This window comes from Cryptomeria japonica, chromosome 11 (assembly GCF_030272615.1).
Source record: "Cryptomeria japonica chromosome 11, Sugi_1.0, whole genome shotgun sequence".
NCBI lineage: Eukaryota > Viridiplantae > Streptophyta > Pinopsida > Cupressales > Cupressaceae > Cryptomeria > Cryptomeria japonica.
This window is the reverse complement of record NC_081415.1, coordinates 65,219,004-65,238,185: the sequence shown is the minus strand read 5'-3', so window position 1 is coordinate 65,238,185 and position 19,182 is coordinate 65,219,004. Positions and strand designations below refer to the sequence as shown.

The following is a 19,182-nucleotide window of genomic DNA, read 5'->3' as shown; positions in this document are numbered from 1 at the left end:
CCTTAATATTCGCTCATCATTTCTACCATATTCATCCTCTATATCTATCATCCATGTCAAAATGATTTACAAGATCTCATACATATATGAGTCTTATTACAATATGCCATGTCGGTTTTACAAAAGATATTTACAATTAAATACAATAATCAAAAGTTGTCCCTGTCGGCTGGGGTGTCGGTATACATTGTTGTCGCTACCGGTGAAGTGTCTTCTAGTGCCGATGCTTGTCGGTGCTTGTGCCTGCTGGTGGTTTACCAGATGAATGCCACAAGATTGTCTAAAGGTATCCACAAGGTTGCATGGTTGCCATCAATGACAACACCTTCAATTACCTTCAATTCCCTTTAGAGTGTGCAATGCCAATAGTTTGTTAGAGCTCTTAGAGAGATTTTAGGGCCCTCTGAATAGTTGTTATATTCTCATCTATACTGGTGGTTGATCTGGTTCTTTATCTTTCCATTTCTTAGAGCTCTTTTTGAGTTGCTCAATATTTTAAAAAAAAAAATAGTACTTTTCTTTGTTCATTAATTATAAAGAAATAGTTAGGACTACACATCATAATAGAGATTGTGTCCCTTAGCAATTTTCAAAACCCTCTAAAGATATTTATAATATTGTCAATCCAAATAGAAAGTAAATAAAGATGACTTTCATGAATTAGAGAGCATAAGCACAATATGAATATGATTAGATGTGTACAAGAAAAGACAAATCTATGGAGGCAAAAGTGATTTAAAGGTGCAAAATCATCACCAAATATATATGCATGTCATACACAAAATTTGATGTAGTATTTAGATAGATAGAAGCCATTCCCAAACTAACAATAAAACAGTTCTAAAATACTCATTAAAGTTATTCATCATATTTTTTTAAATGATATTAATTTATCTTACCCAAAAAAATTATCAATTAATTAATCTAAATCAATTTATACTTATACATGTATATTATTTAAATTAGTGCAAAATAATTTTATCAAACAAATTATTATCTATATGAAATATACAAGCCATGTCACATTTTTAAGTAATTTTACATTTCTCTAAAGCTAAACTATCATTTTAGAGTTAAATAAATTTTACCATTTTTTTTTTCAATAAATAAAAGTCTAGATTGTTGTTCAAAAAATAATACTATGAAAATTAAATAAATTTTACAATCTTTAAATTGAACAAACATAAAAATCATTTTCACATACTTTTAAAAAGTTTTAAACATATTTCAGAAGACTACTAATTCAATACAATACATAAATTTCCTTGTTTCTAATTAAAAAATCTATCTCACTAAAAAATTTAACATTAATATAATTTAAATAAAAAAGATTTTAAGTATCAATTGTAATAGTTACATGTGGATTTATGGATTTGATTTTTTTCCAATATTCTCCACCTTCCTTTAAAGTTTCCAACCATTCATTCGTCCCACGGCAGTCCAACAACTCCAGTCTTTTCAACTGCTCCAATCCTTCCACTTCCTTCACTTTTGGACAGCCTAATATAGAGAATTTTTGAAGGCATGCCATCGCTCCCTCCTCTAATCCAGGGAATTCCTCTAATGAAGAGAAACTGCAAATAGACAAAATGCGGAGCTGTGAAAACCCCCATGACTTCCCAAACGCCTTTGGCAATTCTGTGCAACTCTCATTCCCATCTAGCGACAATTCCACCAGATTGGGCATTCTCTCCAACTCCGGATAACCACTACACTCACAGTCCATTAAATCTAATCGTTTCAGATTTGCAAACTCGCATATCCAACTTGGCACTACAAACTGCAGTAGTTCAAGACTTTCCAGATGTTTCATTGCTCTCATTTTCCCTGGAAACTCCCTAAACTCCTTTCTATTATTGAAGATTGCTAGACAACGCATCTTCACCAGTTGGGCAAGGATCCCCTCTTCTATCCTCTTCAACTCCATGTCATTGTCAACAAATAAGATTAGTTTCTGAAGCTGAGTCATATTCACCAAATTATCCAACCTCGTGAATTTGTCCTCTTCTGTACGGAAGTCCAACTTTGATTCTAGTGTTCTCAAATTTGTTATTCTTGGGATCCTATGAATGCGGTTGACTTTTAAATGCTGAAGACATCTAAGATCACTTATCCATGCCGGTAATGACTTACAACTCTGAGGTAAATCAAGAAACAAGGGGCATTTTAGGTGTCTCACACACTCCGGCACCTCCTCTATCTGTGTATAAGTCAAATTCAATAATCTGATAAGAATCATCTTTCCAAGAGACGCAGGCAATGTAGAGATGTTTGTGTAGCTCAAATCCAAAACGCGCAGTCCTCTCATAGTGGTAAACAAGTTTTCTGGAATGCTTGTAATCCCTAAATTACGAGACAGTGAAAGTGTACGGAGATAAACAGGACGGCTCTCTGAGATGGCATTGAAAACATGCAGACCTTTCTTGGCAAGTAGAATCCGACACCAGCCCATGGAATTACTTGTATGTGAAGACACTTCTTGAATAGACAAAACACATTTATCTTCTCTTGATATGTGTATTGCCAAATCGTGCAACAAATCATGAATTTTACAGTGTTTGATTAGAATATCATAATCTGCCTCATATACTTGGAGCATACACAGCTGTGCAAGTTGATCTAACCAATGCCAGGCCATTTCCCACTGCTCCTCTCCTGCCGGGATGAATTCTTCCGCTATCCACAGATTTATCAAATACCCTGCTTCTATCTCCTCATCCTCGGGAAAGAAGGATAGATATGCAAAACACGGTTGAAGGTGTGGAGGCAAAGAGTCATAACTCAGCTTCAGTATCTCCATGACAGGGTCATGCTCTCCGGTGGGAGTAACTACTCTTTCAAGCTGACTGCGCTTCCACTCCCAATTTGTAAGCGTAGTGTTGGCCAACGATGCTGCTATCGTTTTGATAGCAAGAGGTAAATTCCCACATTGTTTTACAATCTTCCGACCCTCCTCTTCCATGTGTTGTGGCGCTCTATTTCCTGCACTATTCGGAAATGCATAGATACAAAACAGCATCCAACTCTCTTCATCTGACAAATTTTGCATCTCATAGATTCGAGCATTTGAATTTAAAGCAACCTGCCTATTTCTTGTAGTGACCACAATTTTACAATCTTTATCGGCTGGCAGACCAAGTTTATCAATGAGAGAATTTTCAGAAGACAGCGTCCAGAGATCATCCAGCACAATGAGAGATCTTTTCCCTTGGAGATGGTCATGAATCAATTCAGCCGCTCTCTCTTCACTTACACTTTTACTATTTATACCTATGTGGGAGGCTATATCATCTTGCAAATTCTTGAGAGAGTAAGATTTAGAAATGGAGAGCCAAATAGAATGATCATACTTGGATTTTGCAACTTTGTAGACATTTTGGAGAAGAAATGTCTTCCCCAAGCCACCCATACCAACGACAGATATGACTTGTACTTCTGGGTCTTCCAACAAGCCTACTATGTCTTCAACTTTGGATTGTAAGCCCACTGGACGTGAATTTCTGGGCAGAAGACTAGATTTCTTCACCATTGCTGATGTACTTGTTGACGCTGCTTCGTCTGCATCAAGACCTTTCTGATGTTTTCCAACCCCCTTAAATGTCTTCCCCACTTCTTGTTGCACAGCCAAGGTAATCTCGGAACACAGCATCTCCACATTACTGATAATTTTTAAGGCAATGACAATTCAAAAGTGTTCAAAATCAATATGGAGAGGGTAAAACGGAAAAGTTAAAACATTGAATCATAATAGACTGGAAACAAACAACCTAAACAAAATAGGAAGATCTAAACGGCAAAAAACAACCTAGGCCTTACTCATTAGATGTGCTGAATTCGTAGCCAGAGATGAGTGAAGAAGAGTGGAGGGCTTCTTTCCACTGGGCAATCTTCTCCTTGCTGAATCTCCCTTTTTCTTCATGTTTGGCGAATGCAGCTGCATAAACTCCCTTGTCAGGGTAGCGAAGTTCAAAAGGCTTCACATCACAAAATATTGGAATAAAGCGAGCCTTGGTTTCCAACATGAGAAGCAGCTCATCTAGACACCACGAGGACTCCGCATACCGTGGCGAGAAGATCGCGATCTGCAGTTTAGAAGAGTAAATGGCATTTTGTATGGCAGACTCAATTGAATCTCCCAATTCTATTTCCACATCATCAAGAAATGTCCAAAATCCATCCTCCTCCAACGAATCGTAAAGTGCAAAAGCCAGAGTGTCTTTGACGTCAGGGCCTCGATGGTTGATGAATGCATCAAATATTTTTTTAGATACAGCGGGATTTTCCCTGTGAAAATCACTGAAAGAACGTTTGTGAGATGAGGATGCAGACGCCATGAAGACTAGGGGCCAAAGAAAGATGGAAAATCTAAATCAGACTGATCTGGATTTTAATAGTAGAAGAGAAAATTTGAAAGCATTAAAGCAGGAGTGTGTTAAGAAAAGTGGGTGGGAAGATATGTTTTCCTGACCTCAAACAGCAAGTGGTATGTGAATCATGCAAGACATGACTTCATTTCAGAAATCTGAGTACTGAGTCAAATTGCTTTAATTGTAAGCATCATCGTTAAAGAGGCCACTTTGTCTTCAAACTTTACTTTTTCTGAGTGGCGGGCACCATAATTAAAGAGAACCGAAATTATCACTTCATATAAATTTGTCGGTTGGCTTTGGGTAAAGATGTTTAAAGATAAGGAGGAATCACTTTACTTTTCTGATTGAAGACTGACCACTAAATTTTATTGCGGGGTTTCCACCCTCCCATTGAATTTTATAAAAGAAAAAAGGAATTATCATCGACACATGTAACAGTCAAATCTCGAGTAGCACATTCAAATTGATTGCGTGAATTGTAGGCAAGGCTATTTTCTGTACGAGTTTTTAATTCAAACTTTACTTTTCTGTGAGTTTTCATTTTCAAACTTTATTTGTAAAAGTGGCCACACAATATTCTTTACGCAGTTTCTCCTCTTTCAGTCATTTTTGATCATGAGAAAAATCTTATGTTTATTTATCTTCATCATGAGGTTTGCGTTCACAAATTCAACTTGCTCAGATTTGCTTTCTTTAACAAACAGGAAACATCTGTTTGTTGGGTTTAATAGGAAGACCATGCAGATTGTATGTAGGTAAGGAAGAAAAATCAATTATAATTTGTTTTGAACTTTATTTCATATAATAGGGAAAATGACATATTTTTTTCAAATGTAATTTTTTATAAAATTTTCATTCTTATAAAAATATTGTATTTTTTTAAGTTGAAATAATTTTTTATATATTGTAAATTATATAATAGTTATTAATCATGTTAAGCTGTAAGTTATTTATAAACAAGTTTATAAAAGTGGAATAATATTTGTTTTGGGATAGTTAGTAAGGAAATTGTCAAATGATGACATTAATTTTTTAATACTAGCATCATTCATTCCAAATAATCTATATTACAATCTCTAAATTCATATTTATAATTTTCGGTAGACAATCCAAATGGAGACACACACATGACCTATAAGTAGTCAAAAGAGAAAATCTAAAATTTTATTGTAAATTCATAAAATAGATTGCATTAACATCACATCATCAATATAGAACATATTGCATATTTGATTGTTATTCTCAAACTCAGTTTATCATCTTTGTGACCTAACCAATTCCCTGTTGAAATTAATCTTCAACTGCCCACCTACTCCTCCGTAGACTGCTGTCCATCCCATCTACTCAACTTTACCATGCCCGTGCCTTCCTTCTTACTCCAAACATGATAGTTTTTTGAATTAAAAATATTGATTGCAATCTTTTTGATGTACATACAAGACAGTAGTAAATGGACTTGAACTAAATATAATTTACTATTTAGTTTTCTTCTTCTTCTTCTAGAATTTGTAGAAGAGTCTAGAAGTTGTATTATTTTAATACAAAAGTTAATTTGTAAGAAGTATTGTAGAAGAGGTAATGCTGGGAGAGCAACATAGAAAAAACAGAGTATGAAAAATACAGAGTAGATGATGTGGCTGCAGTAACAGAAAATCAGAACTGGGGAGCTGTTTTGATGCATTAGATTGGAAAGAGCAGCAGCTCTGTTTTAAATCAGATTGTATATCTTTTATGTATGAATATATATGAAGTGTTCATAGCTATAAAGCTCATTTTTCTGTCTTGTCTCTATTATAGTCTATTTATAATTTGTTTTGTTTCTATATCCTCTGCCTCTCTTTCTATCAGTGGTATCAGAGCTGAAGGTTAAAGGTTATTGGGTGAAGTGACTGAGGAATTTTTTCAAAGAGATAGAAGGGTTTTTCATGGTCTATAATGGCAGCTCCAAGCACAAGTTTGACAAATCCATAGATCCCACAGTTTAATGGGAAAAATTATGATTACTAGGCAATCACAATGAAGGCATTATTTTGTGCACAGGATTTATGGGAGTCTGTTGAAAATGGCTACCAAGAACTAGTAGATGCAATAGCATATAATGCATTAACTCAAGCAGAGAAAGACTTTTGAAGGAAAATAAAAAGAAAGACTCAAAAGCCCTTTTCCTCATCTTTCAAGGAGTGAATGAAAGCATTTTTCCAAGGATTCAAGTAGCAACAAAGTCCAAGCAAGCATGGGACATTCTTCAAACAACCTATCAAGGAATGGAAAAGGTAAAAATAGCTAAGTTGCAAATGTTAAGAAGGGATTTTGAGACCATCTACATGAAAGAGTCAGATACAATAGACTCATTTTTCACTCAAATCATTGGATTGGTAAACCAAATCAGATCTCATAGTGAAAACCTTGAAGAAAGAAGAGTGGTTGAAAAGGTTTTGAGAAGTTTGCCTACAAGATTTGAATCTATTGTGGTGGCCATAGAAAAGACAAAAAATTTCTCACAATTTTCAGTGGATGAGCTTCATGCTTCACTCATTTCTCATGTGCATAGACTAAGTAGGTCAACAAATTCAAATTTGGAGCATGCATTCAAGACACAAGTTCCAATTAGCCATGGTAGAGGCAGGGGAAGAACAAATTTCAGAGGTAGAGGAAGAAATTCATATAGAGGTGGAAGAGGCAGCCCATCAAACTCAAGTGGAAGAGGTAGTAGCCCATCAAACTCAAGTGGAAGAGGCAACTATCAAACATCAACTCAAAATCAGCCCCAAAGCCAAAGGTATGACAAATCCTCAGTCCAATGTCATTATTGCAAGAAATTTGGGCATTACATAAATGAATGTAGAAAGAAGCAATATGATTCAAGACATCAAAGTGCAAATTTTACCAAGGAAAATCAAACTCAGGACAACATGTTCATAGCTTGTAATGTTGCACAAAAAAGTGAGAAAGATATATGGTTTTTAGACTCGAGTTGTAGCAATCATATGACTGGAAATTTGGAAATGTTTTCTAGTTTGGATGAGAGTGTAAAATCAGATGTAACATTGGGGAATGACAACAAAGTTTCAGTTATGGGTAAAAGTAGTGTCAACATTCTAACCAAAATGGGGGAGAAAAAGTATATTTCAGATGTCTATTTTGTTCCTGGACTTAAACATAACTTAATGAGTATAGGGCAGCTCATTCAAAAAGGGTATAGAGTCTATTTCAAGAACAAAGAATGCACAATTTTAGACAAATTTCCAAGCAATCAGCTCATAGAAAAAGTCCAAATGACAAGCAATAGAATGTTTCCGCTAAGGATAAAACTAGATTTGAAAGTAGAGTTTTCTCAAGAACATAACACAATGAATCCACGAGTGCATGAAAGAAAAGTTGCAGCAGTCCCCCAAGTAGTTTATCAAGCTGAAATTAAAGATGAAAATTGGTTATGGCACCTAAGATTTGGGCATCTAAACTTTGGAAACTTAACCTTATTGCATAAGAAGAAAATGGTGATGGGGTTGCCACTAATAGAAAAACCGGATAGAATATGTGAAGGATGTATTTTGGGTAAACAACATAGAGAATCATTTCCAGCTGGAAAGTCAATTCGTTCAAACAAACCATTAGAGATTATTCATTCAGATTTGTGTGGACCAATGCAAACACCTTCCATTGGTGGGAGCTACTACTTCTTGACATTCATTGATGGCTTCACAAGAAAAATATGGGTCTACTTTCTAAAACATAAGCATGAGGTGTTTCATTATTTATGTCAATTCAAGGTTCTTGTTGAGAAACAAAGTGGGCACTACATCAAAGCATTGAGAACAAATAGAGGAGGTGAATATATCTCAAATGACTTCATAAGATTTTGCAAAGACCATGGAATCCACAAACAATTTACTTCAAGGTATACCCCACAACAAAATGCTGTCGCTGAAAGGAAAAATAGAACAATAATGGAAATGGCAAGAAGCATGTTGAAGCCAAAACATTTGTCAAGTGAGTATTGGGCTGAAGCAGTAGCATGTGCAGCATATATAATTAATAGATCTCCTACTAAAAGTGTTATCAATATGATTCCGGAAGAAGCATGGAGTGGAAGAAAACATAATGTTTCTCATATGAGAGTATTTGGATGTGTGGCATATGCACATGTGCCGTATGAGTTGAGAAGAAAGTTGGACAACAAAGGAGAAAAATGTATATTTGTGGGATATAGTGATGAGTCAAAGGCATACAAGTTGTACAATCCAATCAACAAAAAGGTTATAATCAGCAGAGATGTGCAGTTCATAGAAGATGAATCATGGGATGGAACTTTGGACAAAACAATCAATATTGCAGCCAACATACCACAAGAAGAAAATGAAGATTTTATATCAGCAAGTACTCATTCAAATGTGACTCCTCCTATACCTGTTCAAGGTCAACAAAGTGGACAACAAATGACACCATCAAGTGTAAGGACAACCCCACACACTCAAGCAAATACTCCATCAAATGTGCAAGTAACACCATCTTCAATTGGCAGTCTTGGTGCTGGACCATCAAGCCCACATTCAACAAATTCAAGTGACATGTCCAATCCTACATTAGCAAGCTTGTAGAGACAAAAAATCAGAAGTTTAAGGGAGATTTATGAGAAAGATGAAGGTGAAAATAATGCAGGTCAGACTTCTCTTTTTGCTTTATACTCACATGTAGATGATCCAATTCATTTTGAAGAAGCTATTAAGGAACAAAAATGGGTGCAAGCAATGGATGAAGAAATTGAAGCATTTGAAAAGAATGAAACATGGGAGTTAGTTAGTCTTCCACAAGGAAAAGAGGTGATAGGAGTGAAGTGGGTTTACAAAACCAAATTGAATGCAAATGGAGATGTGCAAAAACACAAGGCAAGGTTGGTGGCAAAAGGTTATTCACAACAACCCAGGGTAGACTACAATGAGACATTTGCACCGGTTGCTCGCTTAGACATCGTAAGAACAATACTAGCCATAGCAGCTCAAAACAAGTGGGCAGTATATCAAATGGATGTGAAATCAACTTTCTTAAATGGTATTTTAGACGAAGTCTATGTGGACCAGCCACCCGGATATGAGATTTTGGGTCATGAAAACAAGTTTTACAAGCTCAAGAAGGCACTTTATGGACTCAAACAAGCCCCAAGAGCTTGGTATAGCAGAATTCATAGTTATCTTTTACAAAATGGATTCAATAGGTGCAGCAGTGAGCCTACATTGTATACCAAGATGCATGAGCAAGGTGAGATCATAATTGTTTGTTTATATGTTGATGACTTGATATTCACTGGTGATCTTTCAATTGGCATGTTCAAATCAGCTATGAAGAAAGAATTTGAGATGACTGATTTGGGTTTAATGAGATATTTTATTGGCATTGAAGTAAGTCAAGATGATAAAGGCATTTTCATTTCACAATCTAAGTATGCAAATGATATTTTGAAAAGGTTTAATATGATGAATTGCAAATCAGCACCAACACCAATAGTGATAGGTTTGAAGTTGAGTAAAGATGACAAAGGAGCTAAGGTAAATCAAACTTTGTATAAAAAACTTGTTGGTAGTCTCATGTATCTAACAGCCACAAGGCCGGATATAATTTTTGGAGTTAGTCTCATTTCAAGGTTCATGGAGTCTCCAAAAGTTACACATTGGAATGCTGGAAAAAGAATTTTAAAATATGTTAGTGGAACAAACAATTATGGAATATTTTACTCAATGTCAAATGATTTCAAGCTGATAGGATACACAGATAGTGATTGTGCTGGCAACATAGATGACAGGAAGAGCTCTTCTAGTTATTCTTTTCATTTTGGATCAGGCGTAGTATGATGGGCTTCAAAGAAACAACCAATTGTAACTCTTTCATCAGCTGAAGCATAGTATGTAGCAGCTACAGGGGTAGCGTGTCAAGCCGTTTGGATGAGAAGAATGTTGAAAGAATTGAGGTATGAACAAGAAAGTGCAACAAAGATATATTGTGACAATAACTTAGCTATAGCATTATCAAAAAATCCAATATTTCACAAAAGGAGCAAGCATATAGACACAAGGTATCACTTCATCAGGGAGCTGATCAACAATGGAGAAATAATTTTGGAACATTGCAAGTTAGAAGACCAATTTGCTGATATCTTCACCAAACCATTGGGAAAGGAAAGTTTTGTGCATCAACGAAACAACTTGGGTATTATATATGGCAGTTACGATTAAGGGGGAGTGTTGAAATTAATCTTCAACTACCCACCTACTCCTCCATAGATTGCTGTCTATCCCATCTACTCAACTTTACCATGCCCGTGCTTTCCTTCTTACTCCAAACATGACAGTTTTTTGAATTAAAAATATTGATTGCAATCTTTTTGATGTACATACAAGACAGTAGTAAATGGACTTGAACTAAATATAATTTACTGTTTAATTTTCTTCTTCTTCTTCTAGAATTTGTAGAAGAGTCTAGAAGCTGTATTATTTTAATACAAAAGTTAATTTGTAAGAAGTATTGTAGAAGAGGTAATGCTGGGAGAGAAACACAAAAAAAACAAAGTATGAAAAATACAGAGTAGATGATGTGGCTGCAGTAACAAAAAATCAGAACTGGGGAGCTGTTTTGATGCATTAGATTGGAAAGAGCAGCAGCTCTGTTTTAAATCAGATTGTATATCTTTTATGTATGAATATATATGAAGTGTTCATAGCTATAAAGCTCATTTTTCTTTCTTGTCTCTATTATAGTCTATTTATAATTTTTTTTGTTTCTATATCCTCTACTTGTCTTTCCATCATTCCCTAATAATGTTTATAAACATTGAAACTCCTTAAATAAATTCAGATACCAGAAATTAAGGTGAGCAAATTTTAGGCTATATATCTCTGTAATATTTAATCTATGAGCTATAATTTCATATCTACACATTTAATTACATTGAAATGCATTCTACAATGATATACTGATAAAAAAAAGTTGTAAAATTTGTTTTGGTTGTAGCTCGCGCTTACAGTTACACTAAACTTTGGTAAAACTATTTTTGTTTTGAAAACTTAAAAGAAAAAGTTTGTCGATAATTCAATCTAACAAGCTTTGATCCTTCATCACCAATTTCTTTGGTGCATAGAAACACTACCAAAACAAACACAACTACCCTTTTGAAACCCCACTGTGGTTGAAACACCGTGCGAATGGAAGTCTTACTAGCAGTAATGGTTATTGTGAGAGAACAAGGAAAGAAAAAAGGAGATTATATGTGCCTGACCAAATAACATGCTCCTCACTAAACACATCACTATCCCATCACCCATAAGTCAAGGGTTGTGAGAATTTTACTGAAACGGTTAGAAAAAAATTGTCTACAGAATGTGGTTTCTCTCATTTTGATGTTTTTTGGAACAAAGATGAGCAGTTTCTCCCATTAGCTCTCAAAGGCTCAATACAACTTTTGTGAGTAGCTGGTCACTTTAGATGACCTTAAGGAGGCTATCATATCTATGGTAGATGATAAAGCTCTTGACTATGATGGGTTTCCGTGTGAATTTTATCAAGCTTTTTGGCCTTGTGTGAGATCTTCATAAGGTTCATATTGAAGCTTTTCATAATTTGTTTTTAGGCCATCTTATCAACAAAGGAAACATCAAATTTACTCCCAATTTCCAAACCCAAAGATCTTGAGGATTTTTGCAATTGGCAACCTATCACCTTGTTGAATTTTTCCTACAAGATTATTGCTAAAGCTTTGGCTTTGAAAATTTGTCACTTGCTCTTTCTCATTGTCCATCTTGAACAAATTGGGTTCATCATATCTAGATTTATCTTGGATAACATCATTGTAGTCTAGGAAAGAATGATATGTGCTTGATGTTCCAAACAACCTACTCTTTTTCTCAAGATTGACTTTGTCAAAGCTTATGACCTTATTGAGTGGCCCTTTATTCTTGCAATGCTTCGAGATTTTGGGTTTGGCCCATGATTTATTCAATCTATTAATACATTTTTTGGGGATGCTTCTACTTGCATCACCATTAACAATTGGCAATCTTCTTGGATACCTTTCTTCCTAAGCCTCTTTGGGTTTGTGATTTTGGGTGGAAGTGGATTGGGCATGGGAATTTTTTTTGATTCTTGGGCATCACTTTTTCTTTTCAAGCTTCTTCTATTGATCTTTGGAATGTCATTCTGGCCAGAGTTCAGAAGAAACTTTCATATTGGATTATCGAGCCTCATTCTTCAGCTATTAAATTCTAGATCTATTCTAAAATTTTTGTATCCATTCATGTGTATTACTCTTCTTGCTAGGAACTTTCAAATGATTCTTATCTTTGTTTGGAGAAGCTTCTTTGTGACTTCCTCTAGGCCTCTTTTGAGGATCACAAAAAAATCCACTATGTTACCTTGGATTTTTGCTATCTCCCATGACAATCTAGTAGGCATGGTTTCCTCTCCTCTCAGAGACAAGGATTAGCCCTTTCTGCTAAATGGATTGCTTGTACCATCTCTAGCAATGAAGCCTAGAAAATCTTTCTTAGGCATTGTATTTCTTCCAGTTTCCCTACCCACTGACCCACTTGGAAGGGAATTGGTTTTCAAACCCTTCTTATCATGCTAGAGACCATCCATATCAAAGGAAATTTTGTGGCCAAAATTATTTGACATGCTTAGGAAGCTATTAAACCCTATTTTTGATGGGCTAGCTCTAATTTTCAAGGTGGTTTGTCTTTTTAATCAACACAATTTGTGGTGGTCTCCACTTATCCATCTTCAAGGGCTTTCTATAGCTTGCATACCTTGTGTGTGTGGCTTGTGGTTCCACAAATGCATCCCAAAAGACTAGTTATCTAGAACCACTACGAATCTTCACATTTGGGAAGATTTAAGGGTCCATTATTGTCTCATTCAGACAGTGATAGACATTTGAAATGCTAGTGTCTCCTTTGCCTCTAAATATGCTACACAAGTTGGGCATTCATTTTGTCAAGAATTGTGGAAGGAGTAGCATTGGCATCCCACCATTTCCTTTTGTAATTATAAACCAAGATTAGGTTACCATTGGATTTCTTCACATTTTCCTACATATGGCTCAGGGCCTCAATTTTAGGTGGCATTTAATATCACCTCTATCTATTTGGTAATGCCATTTTCAAATTTTTTGGTCTACCATCATAGAACCCAAGGTAGCCCATCTTGGTTGGTGTATTCTTTTCCAATTTGGGCTCTTTGCTTCAACATATGGGGGTTTTGGACCCTCGATGCCTTTTTTGCAATCAACCAAAAACCTTGAAACATATTTTCTGGTTTTTTCACAGTGCTCATAATCATTGGAATTGGATTCATGATTTTTTATACCCCTTTTGACCTGAGCCTTTTTCTTGATAGATGGTGCTCTTATGGGATTGGCCTCATATTCCCTTCAAGTATAACTAGATTTGGCATGCTTTCGAGGTGAAGATCATCTTTAATTTATAGAAAGATAAAAATGCTATTCTCTTTGCTCACAACTCTATTGAAAATTTTATTTTTCTTTATGGTAAAGTTACTATTTATAATAATGTTATCTTGCATATCCAAGTTCAAGAAAATAAAGTGGGTCACCTTCAGAAGTTACTTGATCACTAGGATAATGCCCCCTGCATTGTGGCTAGAGTTCCTCCTGATGTATCTACTTTTCATGGTCATTCACCTTCATGTAATCAGTGACAAAGAAATTTTCTACTTGTCACTCTAGTTCTCCTTGATCTCAGGCCCCCTGGATACCACTTTTGTGGCAGGGGTCATTTCATTCAATGAAGCTCTTCTTCTCCACCCTGCAAAGGCTTTGCCTCCACTTGGCCTTTGGTGGTGCAAGGTCAACTTCTAGCGGTAGTAGTGGTTGGCCTATGGCTAGTGTTGGTGGTGGTTGACTTGATAATTTTAATTTTCTCCCTTAGCTAGATTTGGCCATTTCACCTAAAAGGAATAAAAATATAGAGGAAGGAGAGGCAAATGTCAATGAGGGATGATCCTTGTCTAACGTCACTTTGGACCCCACTAATGTATGGGATAAATCAAATGACTAAGATCCTCCTCTACTTTCTGTTGGGTGTGCATTGGTTGCTTAAGTTTGCTATTGCTTTATGGGTCGGGCCCTTTGTTGGTTTGTTTATGTTTCATGCTTTTTAGGGTATACCCTTGTAGACTCTGATTTCTAGGTATCACTCGTATGATTTTGATGGGTAACCTTTTGTCCATCTACCTTTTTTCATGGATGTATGTATTATATTTTTATATTAATATATTTTGATGCACATTTATATATAAAAAAAGAGTCCACGAAATTTATTTACTCCGTTTCTTCTTTTTTAGTTGTTTTTAAATCAACATTTCAACTTTATTTCTCACTTGCTCTCTTTAAAAGAAAGGAATCATCTATTTGTTGGGTTTTGCAGGAAGACCATTGGAGATGGACTTTTGTTTTTAATAGCTTAATTATGTACATTAGTAATTATAGTTGATGCAAAATCTATTGAAGGTTGTATGCAGGCAAGACTGGAAATTCTAACCTATCTTCACTATATTTAAAATCTATTATATTTAAAATATTAATTACCTTTTTAATTATATCCTTTTCCCCTCAATAGTTATTATCATTCTTAAAAGGAGCACATAAATTCCATTGGACATTATACATAGGGAAGGGAAAAAATTCACTTCTAATTTATTTTTGAATTTCATTTCACATCAAGAAGGGAAATGACATGTTATTTTCAAACACATTTTTCTATAGAATTTTAATTCTTAAAATAGTATATTGCATTTTTAAGTGATTAGATAATTTTGAAAATATTATAAATTAAATAATAGTTATTAATTATATTCAATTGTAAGTTATTTATAAGATAATTTTATAAAAATAGAATAATTTTATTTGTAAGATAGAAATTTTGTATCAAATTTGTTAAATGATGACATTCATTCCATAATACTAGCATCATTCATCTGCAAATTGCTATCAGAATTTGTAAATTCTTATGTGTTGTCTCGGTTACAACCGATTCAAATGGAGACACAAACACACACACATGTTCTATAAGTTGTAGATTTTTATTACAAGTTCATAAATAGATTACATTAGCACTACATTATCAATATAGAGGCATATTGCATATTTCATTGTTGAATCAAGCTGTCTAAGAGTGTAAATGCGAAGAACTTGATCATCATGAACTAAAAAATTCCCTAAAGATATTTATAAACATTCAATATCCTTCGATAAATTTAGATACAAGATATCAAAGTGAGCAAGTTTTAGACTATAGATTTATGTAAGATCTAATATGTGAATTACAAGTTCATATCCAAATATTTAATTATACCGAAGACACATTCTACAATAACATAATGGTGAAAAAAAGCAGATGCCAATAAAAAAATCGTGTGATTTATTTTGACGCCCAACTGACACTAGTAGTCACACTGGATTTTGATAAAACTAGCAACTAATAGGCTTTGATATTACATACCAATTTCTTTGGTGCACACAAACACTGTCAAAACAAACACACTTGCCATTATGAAACCCCATCACACGTGGAAGTCAAATCAATGAGTGTAAAACATGGAAAACATAGCGAGAGGAAGGGGGAAGTAAGAAAACCTAAAGACTTGTAGTTGAGCACAAATGTGAATGAAAATTTGACTAGGACTAAGAGTAAAGCATGTGTTAGAGATTATGATAGAACAAGGAAAGGAGAATGGAGATTCCATAACAGTGGACCAGATAACACTAGCAGCTGCAGGGGAAGTGCCTGCAACAGGAGGCCGATAGGTTTGATTGTTAAGGCAGTTTGTTTGGAGGAATATGAATGAGTCATACAAATTAGTTAACAGTAAAATCCCTGAATAGACCGAATGAGTAACAAATACTCCTGTTATACAAATACACGTGACTATCATGTCGTCCCGAATTACTTCTTCAATTTTATAAACTAAGGTTCCCCAATAAATGAGAGTGACTACAAAAGTAAGAAAAAAAGAGACATGAGTTGATATATGTTGTAGAGTTATAAATATTAACAGTTGTGATATTGAGCAGTATATTGTATTGTATAACTGAATAATTTTTTTTTATTAAAGTCAAAGAGTTAATTGTACAGTAAGACAATTTTTGTGTACATATCCCAACCAATGGTTGTTCCCAAATTTCAAAATTTTCCACCCACCATCCCCCATGCTGGTGTATGCAACATGATGTACTTGAAGAATATGTCATGAATATAGTTTTTTTTTTTTTTTGTAGGCTATATTGTTCCCAACCAATTATTTTTGTTGGACCCAGAGTATTGTTGTTATCCACCCTCCATCCCCCATGCTGGTAAGAGAAACATGTTATATAGCCTTTTGTTGAATTCCATGTGATATATATGATGAAAGACTTGCATCATTGTTTCATTTATATATGTTAGATTTGGATAACATATAAATTTGGTGAAGTTAAAAACTTTGAAAATCTTGAAAATTTGAAAGTTAGTAGTTTCTAGTAATATAATACCTGATGGATGTGTAATTGCAGAATTGGAATCTCCTATATGATTCATGTGAGTATTTGTTTGTTGTGAGGGAGCTTTTCTATAGTGAACTTTATGAAAATAAAAATTAACTTTGGTTTAAGATGTGAAAGAAAGTTAATTTTTTCAAGTGGTTATGATTTTTTTATCTACCTAAGAGTATTTTTGTAATTTGAAAAGATTTACCTGTTGTTCTTTATGGAAAGCTGATTTGTTCAGTGAAGAGAACTTGAAAGTGGGAACAGGTGTTAAAGAGAGAAGCCAGTTAATGTTGAATTGAATAATAGGTACAAATTCAAAACCTTGAGAAAGCATAATACGTGTAAAAGTTAACATGTGATGGATAGTTGAACAACCTAAACAAAGTAAGAAGCCTGCAAGCTGACGTTGGAAATTCAATATATTGAATAAGTATAAGGTTTACATACCGTTAAACCAATGACCTAGCTACATTTGATGGTATTCTTCACTAAAAGCTTAATTATCGAATGAAAATAACTTGAAGGTGTAAAGGAATGTTAATGGGAAAAGGTAGGTAATGATAAATAGTACAATACTTATCAATTGTAATGAGAGGCACAGTGAGAAAACACCATCACAAATCATTATATGCATACAAGTCAATAGGTACCTTGCAGACTAAAATTGGTCAAATGTAGAAACAGTTAAAGAACATAAACAAAGCAAGGAACTTGGAAGTAGAGTGCATAAAATCTAAAGACTGTTACATACCTTGAAATTCTTGAGATTGTAGAGTGAAAGTGCTGAGGTCCACAAACAGTTAAAGAACATAATCAAAGTGAGAACCTTGTATTAGTACATCATTATTAAAGATTAAATGCATTGAACAAGTGGTTACAGTTTGTAATTGTTATATTCATATGAACACTGGAAGTGGTGAAAACTACAAACAGTTAAAGAACATAAACAAAGGAAGAAACCTGAAAGTAGAGGACAAAAAATCTGAAGAGTGTTACACACCTTCAAATTAATGAACTTGGTGTATTGGATGTTGTTCTTTTTGAAAACTAACCTTCACAAAGTATAATACCTGTGAAATGGAAGAGAGAATCTTGTATTAGTACATAGTATAATACTTACTAATTGTAAAGAGAGGCAGAGTGAGGAGACATCATCACAAATAAATGTGTAAAAGTGAACAGGTCCGTTGCACACTAGAAGTGGTGAAAACTATGAATAGTTAAAGAACATAAACAAAGCAAGAAACTTGAAAGTAGAGGACAAAAAATCTGAAGAGTGTTAGATACCTTCAAATTACTGAACTTAGTGTATTGGATGTTGTTCTTTTTGAAAGCTAACCTTCACAAAGTATAATACCTGTGAAATGGAAGAGGTGCAGTTAAAGAAGATAAACAAAGGAAGAATCTTGTATTAGTACATCATTAGTTAATATTAAATGTATTGAACAAGTGGCAAAAAACTGTAATTGTTATATTCATATGATGCTATTGTTTACTTGAAGGTGTAAAGGAATGTTAATGAGAAAAGGTGGGCAATGATAAATAGTATAATACTTACCAATTGTAAATAGTGTTGCAATGAGTAAACAGCATCACAAACCATTATATGTGCAAAAGTGAATAGGTGCGTTGCAAACTGAAAGTGTATTTGAAGCTGTGATAAATAAGAATGTATGAGAAACAATTTTTGGCAAATAGGAGGGGAAAAAATTGTTGAAATTTACAAAATTGTTGATTAGGAAGTAGGTGTTAGGTGTGTACCTTTTTGTTGTAGACCTGGGCCATGTAAAAGGGCTCTTCACTTCCACATACATTAATTGTGTTGTCGATCCTGAAAAGTAGAAATATTGTTTTGTGTTGATACATTGAATACAAGATATACAATATATGAAAATATAATGAAGATGTGATTTGCATACCTGATTGTGTTTGTTCTGTAGGTATGCTTGTTCTATGTTGTGTGAAAGCTCTAGCAAGTGGGTTTCCTCTGCCTTTCAAAGTACTATTGATGTTGCACCTTTCAATCGGGAGTACCTTTGGTAGGTGAAGCCTAGTTGTATACGTAGGTGTTCAATTGCTTTTACTCTTGAAAGTGTTGTGAATGTTAGGCCTTGTTTCTTTGTTTTGCCAATGTCAACTATGTCAAAGTATAATGTCAACCCCTATGATTTGTGAATAGTAATGCCCCATGCCATTGCTAGTGGAATTTGTGTTCGGTTTCCTCTAGTAATTGGTGGAATTGGGACATGTTTTGCATTTTGTGGATCCCATGAAGGCCCAGTA

General features: G+C 34.5%; 1 protein-coding gene across 1 annotated transcript; it reads right to left on the bottom strand.

The window, feature by feature from the left end:
* Positions 1–1,313: 1,313 nt before the first annotated feature.
* LOC131860377 (probable disease resistance protein At1g58390) lies at positions 1,314–4,532 on the bottom strand. Its single transcript, XM_059214780.1, has 2 exons — positions 3,817–4,532; positions 1,314–3,659 (listed from the first exon to the last, which is right to left on the bottom strand). Exons 1-2 carry the CDS (start codon positions 4,332–4,334, stop codon positions 1,334–1,336), a joined length of 2,844 nt encoding a protein of 947 aa, XP_059070763.1. The 5' UTR covers positions 4,335–4,532; the 3' UTR covers positions 1,314–1,333.
* Positions 4,533–19,182: the final 14,650 nt, after the last annotated feature.

Excerpts from the sequence above, each read along its gene's own strand:
- LOC131860377 (XM_059214780.1), bottom strand. The coding sequence starts at position 4,334 with ATGGCGTCTGCATCCTCATCTCACAAACGTTCTTTCAGTGATTTTCAC. Across the intron at positions 3,660-3,816 it reads GAATTCAGCACATCTAATGA|TAATGTGGAGATGCTGTGTT; the intron begins GTAAGGCCTAGG and ends AAAAATTATCAG.